Raw genomic sequence first — 18,359 nt, 5'->3', positions numbered from 1 at the left:
GTGATTCAGTTTTTGAGTAATTCAATTTAAATAATATTTTTACAACATCTGGCTATTTTTGAATTAATTATATAGTTAAAAATTTTATACATACAAATTGTATTATAAATGTGTACATATTTGTTTGGTTCTCAAATTTTTAGTTCTTAAAATATAAAAACCTTTCAGATATTTACTAATACCGATTCGGTTTTGATTTCTAATACTTTGGTTCGGTTCTAGGACTAGAGAAGACTTAAACTTGTGTTATGTTTGGACAAAAAACATATCAATATAAAAATAAAATGGTTCTACCAAATTTAAAAAAGTTCATAATAACTTCAGGAATCAGAGAGGAAGTAACAACACTGTTCCAAAAAATGGAAAGTTAAAGACTCATTGATGGTCTTCTTGAACACTTCATCTTGCTTCGATTTAACCTCCTCTGTTGCATGATATGCAAAATAGCTGATCCACCAAAGCCAACACAAGTTTAAAGTTAAAGGCTTTATTTTTTTTTGTATCTGCGGGAAGAAAACAGAGAAAGGTTGATCATACCTCTGATACAAGTCAATCAAACGGAGGCAACGAGACAACGCAAGAGTGCACAATGGGTGGGAACTCTTTGCACAATATCAATCCACCCAAATTTTCCCCAAACCTGACCTTCGTTATCCGTTTCCATCGTGATTTCCGCGCACCAAATCTTCTTCATATTACTGGGATCATGTTCCCTATACACTTCCCACATAAATAAGAGCTTCCCACCACAACCAACGAGCTTAGCTGTATTTCCAATAAAGCCACCATTAATATCGAACATTATCATTAATGAGTCTAACCCTTTCACAACTCTCCAATGTTCTCCATCCTTTGTCCACCAGCAGTAGCTACCAGGACATAAATCATACCATACATCATCCAGCACACATGCTGACTCGGGAATACGGTGGTACAGTACACCACCATCCATCAAACATGCTGACTTCTCTAACTCCTCAACACTCTCCCAGTTATCTCGATTTATGTCGTACGCATACCCATACGTTCTGTACGAATACCAAAAGTAAATCTTCCCTTTTATATCTTTGATTCGGTGAAAGACACACCTACGTATCTCAGCACCAGGATCAGAGAGAGGTTCCCAAGTTTGCGTCTTTACGTCCAACACCTCAGCCCATGGCTCTTCCAGTTCTCCGCATCCTCCCATCACATATATCTTTCCATCGTAGAAGCATGCAAGAGCATCCTTCCGGGCTACGATCATGCTAGGTGCATCACGCCAAGTGTGTGTACGACAATCAAGGATTCTTACGGTTGATGAGGGACATGACGGTTCGGTCTTGATCGGTCCGCCGATAACATAAATCTCTGAGTCAACAACTAGGGTTGATTGTGATACTGAAGTAAATTCAGACGAGGGAATTGGAGCCAAGGAGTTTCCGTGTGTTGTCTTGTCGAGGGTGGTTCGATTAGGGTTAATCCAGAGGGTATACCATCGGGGACATTTTTCATCCGAGAGACAGACGTAGAGACACTGCTCGGTGCTTCCAGTTTGAGACCGAGCTGAGTAGAGATCCTTGGAAGAGAGGAGTGACCGGAAGCTTTTTGAAATGATTGAGTATCTCGGGTAGTAGGCTCTCGATATCCTGGCTAAGCAGTTCACGGCGATTTCGTCTGGAAGTAGAGAGAATGACGGAGATGTAGAAGGTAGTGCAGGTGGTGGAGTCTTCTTCTCCGCCGGTGGTTCTACTTGGAGGTTCATGGCGGGCGCGCGGCGATGACTTTCTGACAGAGTGAAAAGTGAAAACTAGGTTAAATGAGAAAGATTTAGTAAATAAAATTACACACATAATAGTCATTTGCGATTTACTAATAGCAGCCCCACCCTTCTTTTGTTTTGCCAATTTGTTCCTAGTTTTTATTTCGATCACAAAAGCCCCAGTTTTGGTTTCAATTTCAACTACGGAGAGTTTAAACTGTAACATATTAAACCGAAAGCTCTTGTTTTTGTGTTATAAAAACATAAGAGTTTTAATATCACTTACAATGTTAAGAATAACTATGTACCCGTACCTCCTCGAAAGGTTCTTTGTAAATCAACATCTATAGACACCGTTATTGATCCCATTGTAACCCCACTCGTTAGTTTCATTGGTTTTAGCTCGGAGATGAGAAGGGTAAAGGTCGAGATCATGACTACTCCCAATGATGAACTCAGTGTTGAACATCCGGATTATGCCGGCGCTCTAGTTGTTCACAACAGTCTTAAGCTTCTTATCACATAGATCCTTTTATTAAAAAATACAACTCACACCATCTAGCTCCGTCTTAAGACGACTTGAAAACACAAACAAACGTTTAGAAAGCAAAACACTTCGGATTATGATATGTTTTGTTGTACTTGTACCCTACATGATCCATTCAAATATTTTTACATCACCAGTTGGATACGGATTCAAGTTTTAGGTTCTTTCGGATTTCAAGTTCGACATCACTTACTACTCCCTCTGTTTTTTAAAGATGTATGTTTTGGAGTTTTCATACATATTAAAAAAAACACATTAATCATGCATTGTTTTTAGAAATTACCAAATTTCAATGCATTTTAACCAATAGTCTTTCAATAAATTCAATTAATTTTATTAAAATTTGCAATTTTTATATAGAAAACATAAAATGATACATCTTCTTGAAACAAAATTTTTTTCCAGAACATGCATCTTTTAAAAACAGAGGGAGTATATGTTTATTGGTGCATGGTTTTAACTTCCTCAAAATGTAAAAAAAAATAAAAATTTGATCTTGAATAATACAATTTCGCGTTGATTTATGAGGAAAAGAATAGTTGATATTTGGTCCGCAAAGGATGATCCTAAAAGGGTTAATCAAACGGATGGTTTCCATAGGAATCATGCTTGCTTGAAACGTTCACAGTTTTTTTTTTTTTTGTAAGAAGGCTTTCATTAAATCTAAAACAAAGTACAAGATGTGATTTGTTAAATCACATAGTTTGGAAAAGTTTGATACAAGAAGTAGACAGAGAAAGAGCAATATACATAAGAAAACTTAGTACAACTCTTAAGATTAACCGAACTAAGTAGGATATTAGTGCGCTTGATAGGAACCTCGACCTCTACGACCTCGTTTTCCTCTTCCACGAACTGTTAACCATATCATATCTTGGTACTTTTGTGTCGGTTTGATCAACCGACCCCCTCTTGTCATGTTTTCAAATTCATCCATTTGTTCAGTAATATGAAAATCACTTTCCACATTACTTACTTCTTGGATTAACTCGGTTGAAAGAGAGTTCATTTTTAAAGGATCATTTACTGAAGGTGTTGTACCCTCATTCATGATAATTCCCGATGGAGCATTGTCCATAATTTGTAAAGAAGTGTGAGCAGATGATGTACCTGCTAATGTAGAAGATAGAGTAAAATCTGCTTCCGAAAGTGATTGACCAAAAGTAGCAGAACTATCCTTGTGAGGAATAGCTACATGAAGAGACATGGAGTCTGTAGTTGCTGGTGAAGAATTAATGGCCATTGATAACGCTCCTGGCTTCCCCAATTGAAAGGAAACATGTTGAGGTGTAAGGACTATTTTTTGAGGACCAAGCTCTTGTCCTAGAATCTGATCAACTGCTTGATCAGACGGTTCACATATGATGTTTTTAGCCTTGATATTCTCTCTTGGCACCTTTGGAGTGACACAATTCTGTTGGACATCAGAATCAGTATTATCCAAAAAAGAGTTTATAGCAACCACTGGGATATCCACATTCTTCTGTTCAGTTCGTTTTTCATTTGTTGGTGGAGTCTTTTCTTCCAACAAATGAAAAACGAAACGTTCACAGTGTTGCTACACTTTATTAAGTTTCTCATATGGTGTGGACGACGGAATCTTCATCCGCCTGCTTCTGACCTTTCAACATGACAATTTTTTTCTATTTTATGTTTTTCCTCTGTTTCAGTAAAGTAGGAGTTGAAATCAAATACATACATCGGCCAACTTTCTAAGCCTGAGACAATCTGATATGCGTTTTAGTCCTAGCATAAACATAATGTGGAGTCACCAATAGCATTACTACAATACTGTTTAGTCAAAGAATAGATAAAAATATCAAAAGACAAAACAAAGTTGCCGAGGTAGTTTGACAAAATGATAAAATTTCATGTTCATAAACTTGACTTTCAACCCCTATAATTCTTCTCCTTAACTCTTGTTTTTTTCTTGAAACTTCTCCTTAACTCTTGTTGCTCTCCATTTGCTTCTGATTCCTTCACATTATATATATAAGGGGAAAATATACTTTCTTAACTTCATCTGTGGCAAATGGTATAAAATCAGCGTTAACTTAACAAAATGTACAAACCAAACAATGGGTCCATTTTGTTAATGTTGATGACTAGAAAGAAATTATAGTCTCTACTCTAAATATACAATTAATATAGTTTGATCATACCTTTGATACAAGTCCATCAAACGGAGACAACGAGACAATGCAAGAGCTCACACTGTGTGGGAACGCTTCGCACAACATTAATCCACTTAACATTACCCCAAACGTCACGTCCACCATCAGTTTTCAACGTGATTTCCGCGCACCAAATCTTCTTCCTATTACTGGGATTATGTTTCATATAACCTTCCCACAAAAGTAAGAGCTTCCCACCACAGCTAACTAACTTAGTTGTATTTCTACTAGAGCCACCATTCCTTTTGTGCATCTCTCTTAATGAGTATAACCCTTTCACAACTTCCCAATCTACTCCATCCTTTGACCACATCAGCCAAAGAGAATTAATTAACGTAGGGTTTCTTACGCGGAAGTTGGGACGACGAGTTATAGAATACCATACACCATCAATCTCACATGCTGAATTGGGAATATAGTAGTACTGTACAGCACCATCGATCAAACATGTCCTTGACTCCCAAAAATCCGCAAAACTCTCCCAGTTATCTTGGCTTGCGTCATAAGCATACCTTCTGTTTGAATTCCAAAAGTAAATCTTTCCTTTTATTTCTTTGATTTTGCAAAAGGCACAGCTACCTATATTACGTATCTCGGTACCAGGATCAGAGAGAGGTTCCCAAGTTTGCGTATTCGTGTCGAACACCTCAGCCCATGGCTCCTCCAGTACCCCGCATCCTCCCATGACATATATTTTTCCATCATAGAGACATGTGAGAGCATCCCTTCGGGCTATGGTCATGCTAGGTGCATCACGCCACGTATGAGTACGACAATCAAGTATTCGTACGGTCTTGGTTGGTCCGCCGATAACATAAATTTCCGAACCAACAACTAGGGTTGATTCGGATACTGAAGGAAAATCAGACGACGGAATTGGAGCCAATGACGAGTATCCGAGCTCGAGGGTTTTCTTGTTCTTCTTGATCGCGGGGACGGTTAGGGTTCGATTAGGGTTAATCCAGAGGGTATACCATTGGGGAGATTTGTCATCCGAGAGGCAGACGTAGAGACACTGCTCGGTGTTTCCGATGCGAGCTCGAGCTGCGTAGAGCTCCTTGGAAGAGACGAGGGACCGGAAGCTTTTTGAAATGATCGAGAGTCTCCAGTAGTACGCTCTGGAGATCCGGGCTAAGCAGTCCACGACGATTTCATCTGGAAGTAAAGAGAATGATGGACATGATGGTGGTTCTGACGTCTTTCTCGTCTTCTCCGGTGGTTCTTCTTGGCGGTTCATGGCTGCGATGACTTTCTTGGTGGGTGGGGGTGGAAACTAGGTTAATTGGCACGTAAAGTTATATAACATAAAGTTCTTTTGCTATTTACTAATACCAACCCCTCCATTCTTTGGTTTTCCCAATTTGTTCTCTAGGTTTCATTTCGATCACAGAAGCCCATAACTTTTTGGGACGTTAAAGGTTAACTTTAAACTGTGACATATAAAATATAAAGCTTTTTTTTTTCTTTTCTAAATCATAGAATCCAACAGGTTGAGTTCTGTCTTCAGAACCATCTTACTTTCTTCTCGCTAACGTAACAGTTTTCTAATCCACAGCATCTTATCTAACGGTTCCAGCACATTCATTGCGATGGCTGGCATCTTTTCTCTGACAATACTCATACGCTAATGTGATCAATATTCAGCTAGAGAGAATTGTGTGTTTGTGTTCTGTGACTCCCGTCTTGACAAAACTATGCTCTCTTTAAATAAATAAAAAATGGTTTTACCAAAAGAGAAAAGATTTCTATAATACATCGGAGCATCGGATACAAGTATGGTCGAGCAACCTAGCAACAAGGCTCTCCGGTTCAGGAATTAAAGAGGAAGTAACACTGTTCCAGAAATGAAACGTTAAAGACTCATTGATGATCTTCTTGAACACTTCATCTTGCTTCCATTTCTCCTCCTCTGTTGCAGGATATGCAAAATAACTGCTCCACCAAAACCAACACAGGTTTAAAGATAAAAGCTTTGCTCAATCATGATACCAAAACGAGTAGAGAAACAAAGAGATAGAGAGAGAGAGAGCGTTACTTTGTTATCTGTGATGAGCTGATTGGGAAGAAAACAGAGAACGGTCTAACGTTTAGCTCCTGTTGAGTCATACGCCGATTCTTCCCATTTAGAAACCGTTTAGCCACCCGAGTCAAGAGATCAGCTCCATTGCATCGGAGACACTTGTCATCGTACGTTAAGTAGTACTCGTTCAAACATTCTAGTAAGAACGGACTGCACAGAGATAGAGAGGTTACAAGTTAAAATCTCTGACAGAACAACATTGGAGGTTGCTAATGTAGCAAGCAAAGCAGAGAATAGTGTTAATGAACCTTTTCTTTTCAAAAGACATAACAGCACCATTAAGTGATTCATTAGATGCATGATCCTCCATACCAAGAGTGTTTCTCAGTGATGATAATGAACCCAAAACTATCACATCAGAGTCCAGATAAACCCCTCCATATCTGCATGAATAAGCTCTTTATAAACTGAAAGAGAGTGTGACTAACTGATAAGTATAAGACCAGAGGAGAGTGATAAAACTTTACTTGTAAAGGGTCGCTAGCCGGACAAGTTCACTGTAGTGAGTAGGATAAAACTTTGTCTTTCTCCAATCGAACCATATAGAAGCGAACACATGAGTAGGAGTGTCTTGCAGCAACTCATCAAGGTTTGGCATCGCCACAGCAACTTTGTACCCGTCCTTCACAAAGCTGCTTCGGAAGAAATCAAGCTCAACAGTCTCCGAGAAGACAACAACACAAGCATCTCGATGCTGAGAGAGCAAGCTCTCAAGCCCTCTCTGGTGCCTAACGCTAAACATCCAACCAGGCGAGTTCCACACCATAAACACTCTCACACCACACTTCCCCTTCCTAAAAAACGAATCCATAAACTCCGAAAACGACAAACCCGGTTCCAAACCAGGGTAATAACCCCATCTACTCCCATCCGCATACAAATGCTCTCTAACCTCCTCATCACGCTCTCCCACCTTATCATCGTCCAACGTCTTACGTTTAAACCCATTCGGTTCTTTCTTCGCCACCATGAAAGAACCTCCTCTCTTAACCTCACTCAACCTCCACACCTGCACAACCTTATCCCCACTCGTCAACCCGGTGACCCCAACACCGTCGGGATCCTGCAACAAAGGATTGTTCAAAGGATTCAACGTCTCGAAATTCGACCTAAACATCCGATCTTTCCTCAAGAAAGCTCCTTTCTTATCGAACCAATCTCCCCACCCTTCTCTCAACGGCGACAATCTCTTCCCACCACTCTTCAACATCAACGCCTCCTCCACGCTCCTGACCTCCACCATCTTCCTCCTGATGGATTCGTCCAACGGAACATCGTCGGATCCGAACAAAGCTTGAGACTTTACCACGCTCGATGATGATGATGATGACTCGTCGTTGGTGAAGCCCGTGTAGTCGTAATCCCACTCGTCGATCGATCTCTTGTTGAAAGCTCTCCGGACCACTCCGGCGACGTGGTCGAAGTAGAACCCCGAGGAGGAAGCTTTGCTCCGGTTAGGATCCGAGACGACTTCCTGCTCCTGCTCGGCCTCTTGGTTCTCGTCCTCCTCGTTCGATCTGTCCTCTTCGATCGCCGCGTCGTCGTGCTCGTCGATTCTGTCTTCCGTCGAGGTCGTGGATCCTCCTCTCCCTCCTCCGGCGGTGGTGGTGGTGGTGGTGGGGTCGACGACGTCGGAGTCGGAGACGAGGAGGGAGTCGGGGAAGAGGACGGCGTCTTCTCCGGCGGGAGTTGAGCGGAGGTGGGTTGGGGAGTGGGAGGAGAAGAGTGAGAGACGCGTGTAGAGGAGGGAGACGGACGCGAGGAGGAGGACGGCGGACATCACGGCGCATGCTTGCGCGCCGTGACGGGAACGTGAGCGCCGTGATCTCAGCATCGTTGGATCTTGGACCCGTCGGCCGTGGGGATCTAACGGTGTGATGGATCCTTTTCTAGAGAAAGAGAGTGTATGTAGAATTATGCATTTTCCGACATTAATTAAATGACAAAATGTAATTGTATCTCAATCTTTCTTATAAATCTTTTTTTGAGCAACTAATCTATTTAAAACTTCCTTGTAATATAGTCCAATGAGATATGACAAAATTGACAAAATAATAAACTAATAATATTTTTAAAACTTTTAAATATATAAAATTCCTTTAAAATCATAAATTAATAATTTATTCTTTTTTATATCTAAACATTATATTTTGGTTTTTTATTTACAATAAAATACATCTATTTTTCTTAACATTTCAATATTTTTCGGTAATACTTAGTAAAATTATATTGAAAACCACATAACAATTTTACGAAACATAAAAATACACACCAATAAAATAATATGAAAATCAAATTTCTAAAATTTAAATAATGAAATACAGTAAGATAAAATATTTTTTTTATTTTACAAATAAAATATTTAAAATAGAAAAAAATATCTAAAAAGAAAATTTTGTAAACTAATATCTCTATAAATTAATAAAATTTAAAATACCAACAATATTAATTTCTAATGTATTTTGCTCTATAATTAAATATCTTTATTTTAGAGAAATATATTAGAGTTAATCCCAATTTTATTAGGGTATAAAGGAAAAAAATAAAAGAATACGGGTCTAAAATTAGAGAACAGTAGGGGCTGGCTACATACCTGTTTTATATAATTGAGTGTAATAGCCAAATTATCTTAAATATGATGATGCAAGCGGACGGATCTATGTAGCACAAAATGGGGTAGGTGCCTCCACCAAAAAACTACAAATAAATTTAAATACATGAAATTTAGCAAAGATTTTGTAGTATAGTTGCTTAAAACCTTTTAGCAGCCTCCACTGAACTAATGTTCAAAGTGAAGCATATAAACCAAGAATCACCAAAAATATGGCAAATAGAACACAAATGACAACATTGAGATGAAATTGCAGTTGTTTAAAAACTTAAATGGAAGTAACATTATCTGCTTTTTAAGCAGTTGCATCATATGGAAAAACAACAGAGTAATATAAGAATAATTGGAGTTTGATAAAGTAATAGAATCAATCATAAATGGAAACAAAACTTTAAAATGGAACAAGCATCATTTCAGAACATACATTTTAGCATAACCAACTGAGAGCAAGTGAAATTGAGAACTTGAAATCTAAATGAACACAAAACAAAATAAAACAAAAAATATAATCCTTCGCATTTTGCTATTTTCTCTAAGAAATTTCTCCAAAATATTGATCTCACCATTATATAAAGAAGTTGTTTCATAGAAATAAAATTTGAACTACACTTCGGTCACTCGATAAGGTGACATGATAATTTAGTAATTCGAATTTATTGTGGGTGTATTCCTTATAATCAAGTTAATACAATGATTTATTCTTATATATATATATAAGAAGATGCATTAAAACTGTTTTAAAGATAAGCTATATATTTCATAAGAAAAAAATAGAAAGTTTAGTTTCACCAATTGTAACACTTTGTTAACAAATATTTATATGAATTCATTATTAATATAATCTGCATAAAAATAGATTATGATTAATTATTTTAGTTATTTTAACATAAAGGATGTTGACAACATAATTAATTACCTTCTAGTAGAAAGTTATAGGGAAAAATATACATGTGATAAGTTGAAACTATGATAATGCTGACTACTACCATTACTATGATAATCACAACAATATTACAAAACAAATGAAAAACTGTACTAAGATTGTTTATAAGTTTTTGATGATGATTGAATACACAAAAGTGGTAAGATTTATTAAATCGTTATACTACATTAGCATATGCAAAATAAGAAAAAGAAGTACTTACTAAGTAGGCTTACTCTCCAAGGCTCAATCAACTTGATACTTTTCGTAGATAAGCCATTAGATGAAGATAACAACTAGGCTTGTTTGGATGAAAACTTGTTCTTCTAAACATCTTCCGCTCAACTCTAAAACTTCACTTCTAATTAGTTTCTGTTTTCACCAAACATTTGAAATCCTAAAGTTCTCTCTAGCTTCAGGTTTATCTACTAGGCAACTTGTTGTGTTACCCAAGATAGAAGAATCTAGCATCATAGATCGATGGGGATCACAAGCTTAAGAATATCAAGTACGATATCGGGCACGAGCCTGTTCACTGCAGATACAAAGTGGTTTGCACAGTTTCAACCAGTGACAAAGTTGGAGAGTCCACAATGTACATGTCTGAGCAATGGGTATTGCTACTTGGAGGTGATAGATCAAGTCGATGGAGAAAGATTCCATGTCAATATTCACATTTTCCTTTAACACAAAGATTGACTATCAATGACCGTATGTATTACCTAGCTTGGATTCGTGATCTTGATCATGTGCTTGTGAGTCTCAATACTAGTTCTGAAGAAATCAATATGCTACAAGCACCTGAAGATAACTTTTGTCCTATCAGAGTGACTCTTATAAAATGCTGTGAAAAGGTAGCTACTTTACACTATTTTTATCTTGAAACCGAAGGTACGATGAAACTATGGGTTATGGAAGATGCAGAGAAGAATCAATGGTCATTTAAGACTGGTGTTTCATTTGCCACAACTGTGGTGATACTCCTGTTCATGATGAGTCTTACTTTGATTAATGGAAGCTTTGAATCTAAAATGCTTAGACAAGAGGTTCTAGATTTGACCGCTATTAAAGAATTGCTTAGGCTTACACAAAAATGAACATATACATTTAGGTACATGCTTTAACGTTTGTATAAAAATTGCTTTTATAAGTATGGGAAAATTCCATAAAAATATCCGAACTAAATTTTGTTAAGTTTTTTAATACCCAAACTTTTTCACTACCCAGTTTAATATCCCAACTAATTATTTTGCTCATTTTAATACTCAAACTTTTAACAATGTGCCCACTTTAATACCTAAACTTTATTTATTTTAATAAAAATACTAATAAGTTTCAAACAAAACTTAAAAAAAATCTCAAAAATCTAAGAAAAAGTATTAAAAATTATATTTTATTTTAAGATTTAGGAAAGAAGGTAGATAAACCATGGAAAATTATTTTTTAAAAAGTAAATGAATTTGAATGATAAAAATAAATTTCATTTTTTATTTCAGAAAACAAACTAAATACAATATTTAAAATTTAGAAATTTTATTACAAAATTTAATATTGTACACTATTTAGTTACTTTTATTTCTCAAACACCAGAAAAAATTAGAATTTTCTGAGTTTGTTTTGTAAATTTTTGAGATTTTAAAAATTTTATTTAAAATTTATTAGTATTTTTATTAAAATAAATAAAGTTTGGGTATTAAAGTGGGCACAATTTTAAAAGTTTGGGTATTAAAATGAACAAAATAATTAGTTGAGGTATTAAACTGGGTAGTGAAAAAGTTTGGGTATTAAAAAGCTTAACAAAATTTAGTTCGGGTATTGTTATGGATTTACAATACTGCAAACGGTAACACACATCTTCACAACAAATGAAATGTAAATACAAGTTACCATCTCGTGTTCAAAACAAAGTCACGGTGGCTGTCAGTTTAATGAGAACTGTTGGTATCAAATCTGTTTTACTATATGTTTTGAATCAAGTGTTGTCCAAGGTTGAGACTTCTCAAGAAGAGTAAGAAAATATGAGGAAACCATAAGAAGAAACAAACTAATACCACATTAAGCAACAACATGGCAACAAACATTTTTTTTAATTTCTGTTCAAAAAATAACAAAAAGATTAAAAATCAAAATAATCTATGAAGTTTAACAAAAACAATAAAATATTAAAGTAAACTACAAGTAAGAAATGGAATTAGAATATAGTATTAATACAAAACAGTGAAATGTTTTTACTAAAAATGAAAACTATGAAAATAATGGTTTTGGATCATAATTTTGAACCGAAAATATAATCTAAATCCTCCTAAACCATTAAACAGATGCACTAATCCATTAAACTTTACAATATTAAGTTACAAAACATATAAACATTACAAAAGATAATAATTTTAAAACTAAATAGTATTTGATGGTAAAAGTTAAATAAATTGTGAATATCTATTTAGAATATCTTGGTTATTTTTACACTAAATATTAATCTAGAATAATATTTTAACTATAGTTAGCTCTACAGTTGTCTTAACCAAATAATAAATAATTTATGTTAAAAATTAAAAAAATACTTAAAATCTTTGCATGAAAGAAACAAAATACAATGGTAGAAAAAACTAAAATAATCTAAGTAAAACAAGAACGGAATATAAAACCCCACAGCATCATGAAATACCTAACCACTTTTTTTTTGGTCTCTTTATAGGCTATATTATTTATGTATCCAAACTTTAATTTGGACCATATACAATAAGAGAAATCCTATCCTATAACCAACATAAAATTAAAAATTAAGAAACTAACCATTCTTTGGTTTCTCTCTCTTCTCTTTACTTCATACCTCTGTCTAGACAAAAAGACTATTATAAGTTTGGACATTGGGGCTGATTGGTTGGATTGTAGCTGTAGAAAATTTACTGTAAAATTTAGACTGTAGAATATTTTGATGTAGTTGTGTCTAATGTAGGTGTAGAAATAAAAAAAAGAGAAATGATGAAAATAAAATATATTACTACAACAATATTTCAAAAAGGAAATAGATTCATATAGCCATATTTTTTTTTGCTTTAGAAAATAAAGCTTCTACAACCTTTTTATTTTAATTTATTGACTTTAACTTTAAAAACTACTTAAATTACGATTGTTAACTTAACTGGTTGTAGATAAAAATTAAAACTAAAATCACTAATTACAACCCAACCAATCATCCCCATTATTTTGCTGCCACCTCAGCAACTAAAAACACAACACAACACATCAATGTAAAATTTAATTTTTTTAATAAATTCAAATTCTCTAAGATTTGAATCATATATGTTAACAATACATCAAATTCTTCGTAAATAATCTTTATAGCTAACAATACATCAGAAATATATGGTTTTCTGTTTTTTTTGTTTAACCTAAATTTTGGTGGTTTCAAAAATAGTTGTGGAATTCATTATTTTCGAATTTTTGTTGATATGGGTTTAAAGAAACATAAAAACAACATATTATTTGTCTCAAATATAATACAACATCAATTTATAACCTAACATGTTATTTATAAATATTAAACAGTAAGAATTAATATCATACTTTTATGCTACTTGCTTTTTTAAAGATAATAAATTGGTTTTTCTTTTTCGTACTGTTTAAAATGTAAAAGCTAAGAAGAAGTGTATTAAAATCTATTAAATTTAAGAAAAGAAGATATTACAAAAAAAGTATTTATATTCTTTTATGAATTGTTTTAATATAGTAACAATATATATACTTTCTAAAAAGGAATAGTAAAATTTATAATAAAAATAGTGAAAATTATAATTAAACATGAATTAAAATTTCATTGAATTTTAAATACATTTGTATTATTTCGTTCAGTTGCTTACATGTCCGTAAGACAGATCCGATCCTAGTAATAATATAAATAATGAATGATGGTGAGATTATTTTATTACAAAATTGATATATTGTATTAAATCCTAAACCTTTAATTAAATCATAAATACTAAACCCTAAATCTTTGGGTAAATCATAAACCTAAGAGATTTAGTGTTTAAGATTTATGATTTAACTAAGGGTTTAGTGTTTGGCTGACGGTATTAAAAATATATTTTTATAAAACGTATTTTTATTTGCAATTAATATTAGTTTTTATTAGTTTTATTTTTAGTTTAAAAATATTAATATAATTTGACAATATTTTGTTTTCTTTTTTAAAAGATACCGAATATGAAATAACTAAATCGGGTGAACCCGAAAATTTCTCTATTGTATATGTCACCGGGGTCTCCTTGTTGTGACTCTATCTCTCTCAACTCTTTTTCTGGTTTAAGAGCATCCACAATGGTGGATTCCATTGTGGAATCCTTAGCCATATTTTATTAATTTTTTTGTTTTTGTTTTTTTGTTTAAATAGTTAAGGATTCATTGCAAAAAATTGTCTACAATGGTGTATCCCAATTTGGAATCCTAAAATAAAATAAAAAGAAATTTAAAAAGACAATTGAAATCATTTTTCAGTTGATGTTACTTGCTGTCCAAGATACCCAAATCAAACCAGAAATTGAGCCAAGTAATGATAAGTACTGATGAGAACATTAGAGTGACATAACGTCTAACTAGGACTAAACCAGTCTCTAAATAAGCTGCTGAAGCCCCAACCTGTGGCATAAGAACAATGAATTGTAGCAAACGTACATGTGATGCATTGTAGCAAACATACCTTAGATTCTTCTTCTCTTGATGCATTGTAGCAAACGTACATGTGATGCATTGTAGCAAACATACAATTAACAGCACCTATAAACTTATCATGCAGAACTTGACCAGAACACGCTATGATTCCTCTGTCAAGACCTTCCAAGTAAACTCCTTTTGAGAAATCTAAGTTTCTCCCTCCAGCATCAGTCACCACACCACCAGCTTCTTCCACAATCACCACTCCAGCTGCGTGGGCCCATATCTTCTCCTTGTACCTCGACTGCGCAAACTTCATGAACACCTCAGCGTCTCCACATGCAATCGCTGCATACTTCACCACGCTATACACTCGCATTGGCTTTTTCCTGAAGAAAGATTGTAGTTAGAGACATTTAAATCAAAAACAGATGAGTCATTAAACAAGTTATACCTAACTCCCATGCTATCGGCAAGTCCTGCAGTGAACAAGTGGTTTGAGTTTGCTCAGAACAGTAATCGTATTCTGCATCCGTCACGTCTCTGCATCGAGTAATGCTCCCCATTCCGAAATGCAAATCCGCGACCTGTAGCCATCAGCAATCCTCGTCGATCATTCAAAACCAAATCAAATCTTCTTCGCTGCTATAAAAATCGGAAGAGAGGAGAATCTTTGGAGACTGAGAAAATAGATCGATCGGAGAAGAAGAAGTAGAAGACGAAACCCTTTAACAAAAAAAAAGAAAAGAAGTAGAAGACGAATCATACGTCGCCAACACATCAAGGATCTGGTAAGGATCAGGTCCATAAAAGACTTAATTAAGGACTCATCCTTAGCTACAGAAATTTTTTTATTATTATTTTAATCTCAAATGCACAAGGATTTGTGCTAAGGATTGGGTTAAATCCCCCATTGCGGGTGGTCTAAGGTAATTTAGACACACTTCGATTCTGGATCTATTTCTTATATTGATTTGCTTCTTCTTTAAACGATGTTGACTTTTCGTCTATGAAAAAATCCAACGCTATCATTGACTTTTTTGGATCAAAAAGGCTATCTATCGTTGACTTGTTTCCTTAAATCTTTGACTTCTCTGTTTCGCTCGCAGATCGCAAAACTCCATGGAGACAGATTTGGAGTCAGAGCTCATCTCACTCATTTCTCAACTAGTCAACGCCGCCGATGATGACAGTGCTGATTCAGGAACAGATTCAGACTCAGAGTTGGAGGAGTATCGGAACGTAAAGTTCATAAGGATCATAACACCGTTGATTCAGATTATCTCTCTCGTCAGATCTGTTGACTTTGATGCCTTGCCTAAGAAGCCCGAGTCTAAGCTCATCTCGCTCGTCGCTCAAGCAGTCTCTCTCTTCAACTCCTCTTCCCTGCCGGAGCCCCTTTCGAGTCTCATCTCACTAATCTCAAGAAAAATCTCCATGCCTGATTCTGATTTGTTCTTCCCCATAGCCCTTCGCCAAACACTAGGACTGGAGCCAGCTCCAAGGCTCGTGTCACTCGCACGTGAAATAGTCTCACTCGTCATCTATTTGAATTCTAAGAAGCTTATTCAGTTATGCCCACAGCGACAAGTATCCATCGACAAAGGAGGAAAAATCAAAGTCTTTCGAGAAGGCGATGTCAAGTGGAGGATCAGAGCCAAGTGGAATTGTTTCATTGGAAGATGGAAAAAATTCAAGTTAATAGGAGGGGATAATAATAACTTCACTCATTTCATTTGTGGGAGTTGCAATGGGAAGTACCATCAAGAATATGATAAGGCTCCAATCCAAATCAAACACCCTCTTCATCCCAAGCATTCTCTCCAGCTCGTGTCCTTGAGATTTGGCAGTGAAACTAGAGTATGCTATTGTTGTGATGGTTATCTCCATGAGGTATTTTATTATTGCTCGGCCTGCGATTACGCTATCAACGTTTCTTGTGTGGAGAAACCACTCATCTTAGCTAGAGACTTTCCCAAGTGGCATGAGCATACACTTGCTCTCTTTCCTACCCAAGCTTCTTTTCCTTGCAGTATTTGTGCCTTGACCCATTCAGCATGTCCTTTCTATGTATGCCCACCTTGCGACTTTGTCATCCATCAGAAATGTATCAGCTTACCGCGTGTCATAAGGATCTCTCGCCATCCCCACCACCGCATCTTCTTTACCCCATCTTTTACTCAAGAAGGTCACTTGTCATGCGGTGTTTGCCGTAGAAAGATGGAAAATGATTACGGGGGTTATTCTTGTGTTAAGGATGGTTGTTCCTATGCTGCACATTCAAGATGTGCCACACAAAGTAATGTGTGGGATGGCATAGATCTTGACGGAGTGCCTGAAGAAATTGAAGAGGAAGTTGAACCATTTGTGAGGATAAGTGACGGAGTCATACGTCATTTTAGTCATGATCGTCATCTTTTGAGATTGGACGAGAACAAAGAAAAAGTTTACGACGAGACTAAGCTGTGCCAAGCATGTGTCACCCCAATCTATTTCGGTAACTTCTACTCTTGTGTGCAATGCGAATTTGTTCTTCATGAAACATGTGCTAATCTTTCTCGCAAAATATATCATCCGATACATCCACATCAGCTTGTTCTAGTTCCAGTGGGAGGATATGACCACATTACATGCTCAGCTTGTGATAGGTTAATACCAGCAGCTTGTTTTTCGTATGAGTGTGGTAAAGAAGAATGTAATTTTCATCTCCATGTTCAGTGTGCCACAACTTCTGAGCCATTAGTCCATGGAAGCCATGCACATCCTTTATTTCTAACCACTAAACCAGAAGTGTGGGGATCATGTAGTGTTTGCTCTCTTAAGATAAAGGAAACATTCAATTGCATTGAATGTGATGACTTTTCTATGTGTTTCCAGTGTGCTACTATACCTCCAAAGGTGAGGTATAAGCATGATAAGCATATCCTCACTCTTTCTTATGGCGAGGATACAAGTACAACCATGACCTATTGGTGTGAGGTTTGTGAAAGAAAAATAGATTTGAACAAATGGTTTTATACGTGTGATCAGTACTGTTGTGTCACCCTACATATCGGATGTTTGATTGGAAGAGACTTATTCATGAAGCCTGGTTCATCACTCTTATTCTACGGTAAACAGGTAGATGTTTTGTCCAATAATCATCTCATGTCTCGACCCATTTGCGCCAATTGTCTGAATCGTAGTCCACACAAAATAGCTTTCCAATGTTCCGGCTTAATAGCTTGTTCTCTAAAATGTTTTAATTATGTTCGTTTTTTAAGGATGGTATCGCTTTAATTGTGAGAGATATTACTGAAATAATTGTATGTGTACTATTGAAATATATGATGGCCTGCCCTTGCTTGTTTGTTTCACATTTGTGTAATAAAATTAGTATTGATTATTTCCATTTGACATTTAGAGATGTAGCTTTGATGTTCCACATCTCATATCTATACTATTATTTGCGAAGTGATTTTTCGTAATCGAGCTTTCACGTTAAAAATTAGAGTGGTCAAATTCGATGATATCCTTAATGAAATTTATATGTAATTAATTATATAATCAAAAACTTAATGAAATTTATATATAATTAATTATATAATTTTTTTTTTAACGTCTGAATCGATTATTATCGAGAAATTATGCTATT

At 35.5% G+C, this 18,359-nt stretch overlaps 5 protein-coding genes across 6 annotated transcripts; 1 reads left to right on the top strand and 4 right to left on the bottom strand.

Annotated features, from left to right (window-relative positions):
• Positions 1–292: 292 nt before the first annotated feature.
• LOC108821525 (F-box/kelch-repeat protein At4g19870-like) lies at positions 293–1,788 on the bottom strand. The gene is made up of 2 exons (XM_018594537.2): positions 538–1,788; positions 293–447 (listed from the first exon to the last, which is right to left on the bottom strand). The coding sequence occupies exon 1, from the start codon at positions 1,742–1,744 to the stop codon at positions 554–556; it is 1,191 nt and encodes a 396-aa protein (XP_018450039.1). The 5' UTR covers positions 1,745–1,788; the 3' UTR covers positions 293–447; positions 538–553.
• Positions 1,789–4,086: 2,298 nt separating this feature from the next.
• LOC108821252 (F-box/kelch-repeat protein At4g19870-like) lies at positions 4,087–5,733 on the bottom strand. 2 transcript variants are annotated; one of them, XM_018594297.2, is made up of 2 exons: positions 4,451–5,733; positions 4,087–4,311 (listed from the first exon to the last, which is right to left on the bottom strand). In XM_018594297.2, the coding sequence occupies exon 1, from the start codon at positions 5,697–5,699 to the stop codon at positions 4,467–4,469; it is 1,233 nt and encodes a 410-aa protein (XP_018449799.1). In that variant the 5' UTR covers positions 5,700–5,733; the 3' UTR covers positions 4,087–4,311; positions 4,451–4,466. The 2 variants fall into 2 exon arrangements, with proteins under 2 accessions (XP_018449799.1, XP_018449801.1); XM_018594299.2 differs by having other exon boundaries at positions 4,087–4,265.
• A 412-nt stretch (positions 5,734–6,145) lies between these two features.
• LOC108822968 (uncharacterized protein At4g19900) lies at positions 6,146–8,495 on the bottom strand. The gene is made up of 4 exons (XM_018596182.2): positions 7,010–8,495; positions 6,791–6,925; positions 6,498–6,692; positions 6,146–6,394 (listed from the first exon to the last, which is right to left on the bottom strand). The coding sequence occupies exons 1-4, from the start codon at positions 8,374–8,376 to the stop codon at positions 6,208–6,210; spliced, it is 1,884 nt and encodes a 627-aa protein (XP_018451684.2). The 5' UTR covers positions 8,377–8,495; the 3' UTR covers positions 6,146–6,207.
• A 5,889-nt stretch (positions 8,496–14,384) lies between these two features.
• Positions 14,385–15,228, bottom strand: LOC108820021 (PAP-specific phosphatase HAL2-like). The gene is made up of 2 exons (XM_018593016.2): positions 15,180–15,228; positions 14,385–15,114 (listed from the first exon to the last, which is right to left on the bottom strand). The coding sequence occupies exons 1-2, from the start codon at positions 15,188–15,190 to the stop codon at positions 14,664–14,666; spliced, it is 462 nt and encodes a 153-aa protein (XP_018448518.2). The 5' UTR covers positions 15,191–15,228; the 3' UTR covers positions 14,385–14,663.
• A 485-nt stretch (positions 15,229–15,713) lies between these two features.
• Positions 15,714–18,110, top strand: LOC108818960 (uncharacterized). Its single transcript, XM_018591924.2, has one exon. The coding sequence runs from the start codon at positions 15,848–15,850 to the stop codon at positions 18,002–18,004; it is 2,157 nt and encodes a 718-aa protein (XP_018447426.2). The 5' UTR covers positions 15,714–15,847; the 3' UTR covers positions 18,005–18,110.
• Positions 18,111–18,359: the final 249 nt, after the last annotated feature.

The sequence above is a fragment of the Raphanus sativus genome, chromosome 8 (genome assembly GCF_000801105.2).
Source record: "Raphanus sativus cultivar WK10039 chromosome 8, ASM80110v3, whole genome shotgun sequence".
Classification (NCBI taxonomy): Eukaryota; Viridiplantae; Streptophyta; class Magnoliopsida; order Brassicales; family Brassicaceae; genus Raphanus; species Raphanus sativus.
Note: the sequence above shows the minus strand (reverse complement) of the source record. Positions and strands in the feature narration are given on the sequence as shown.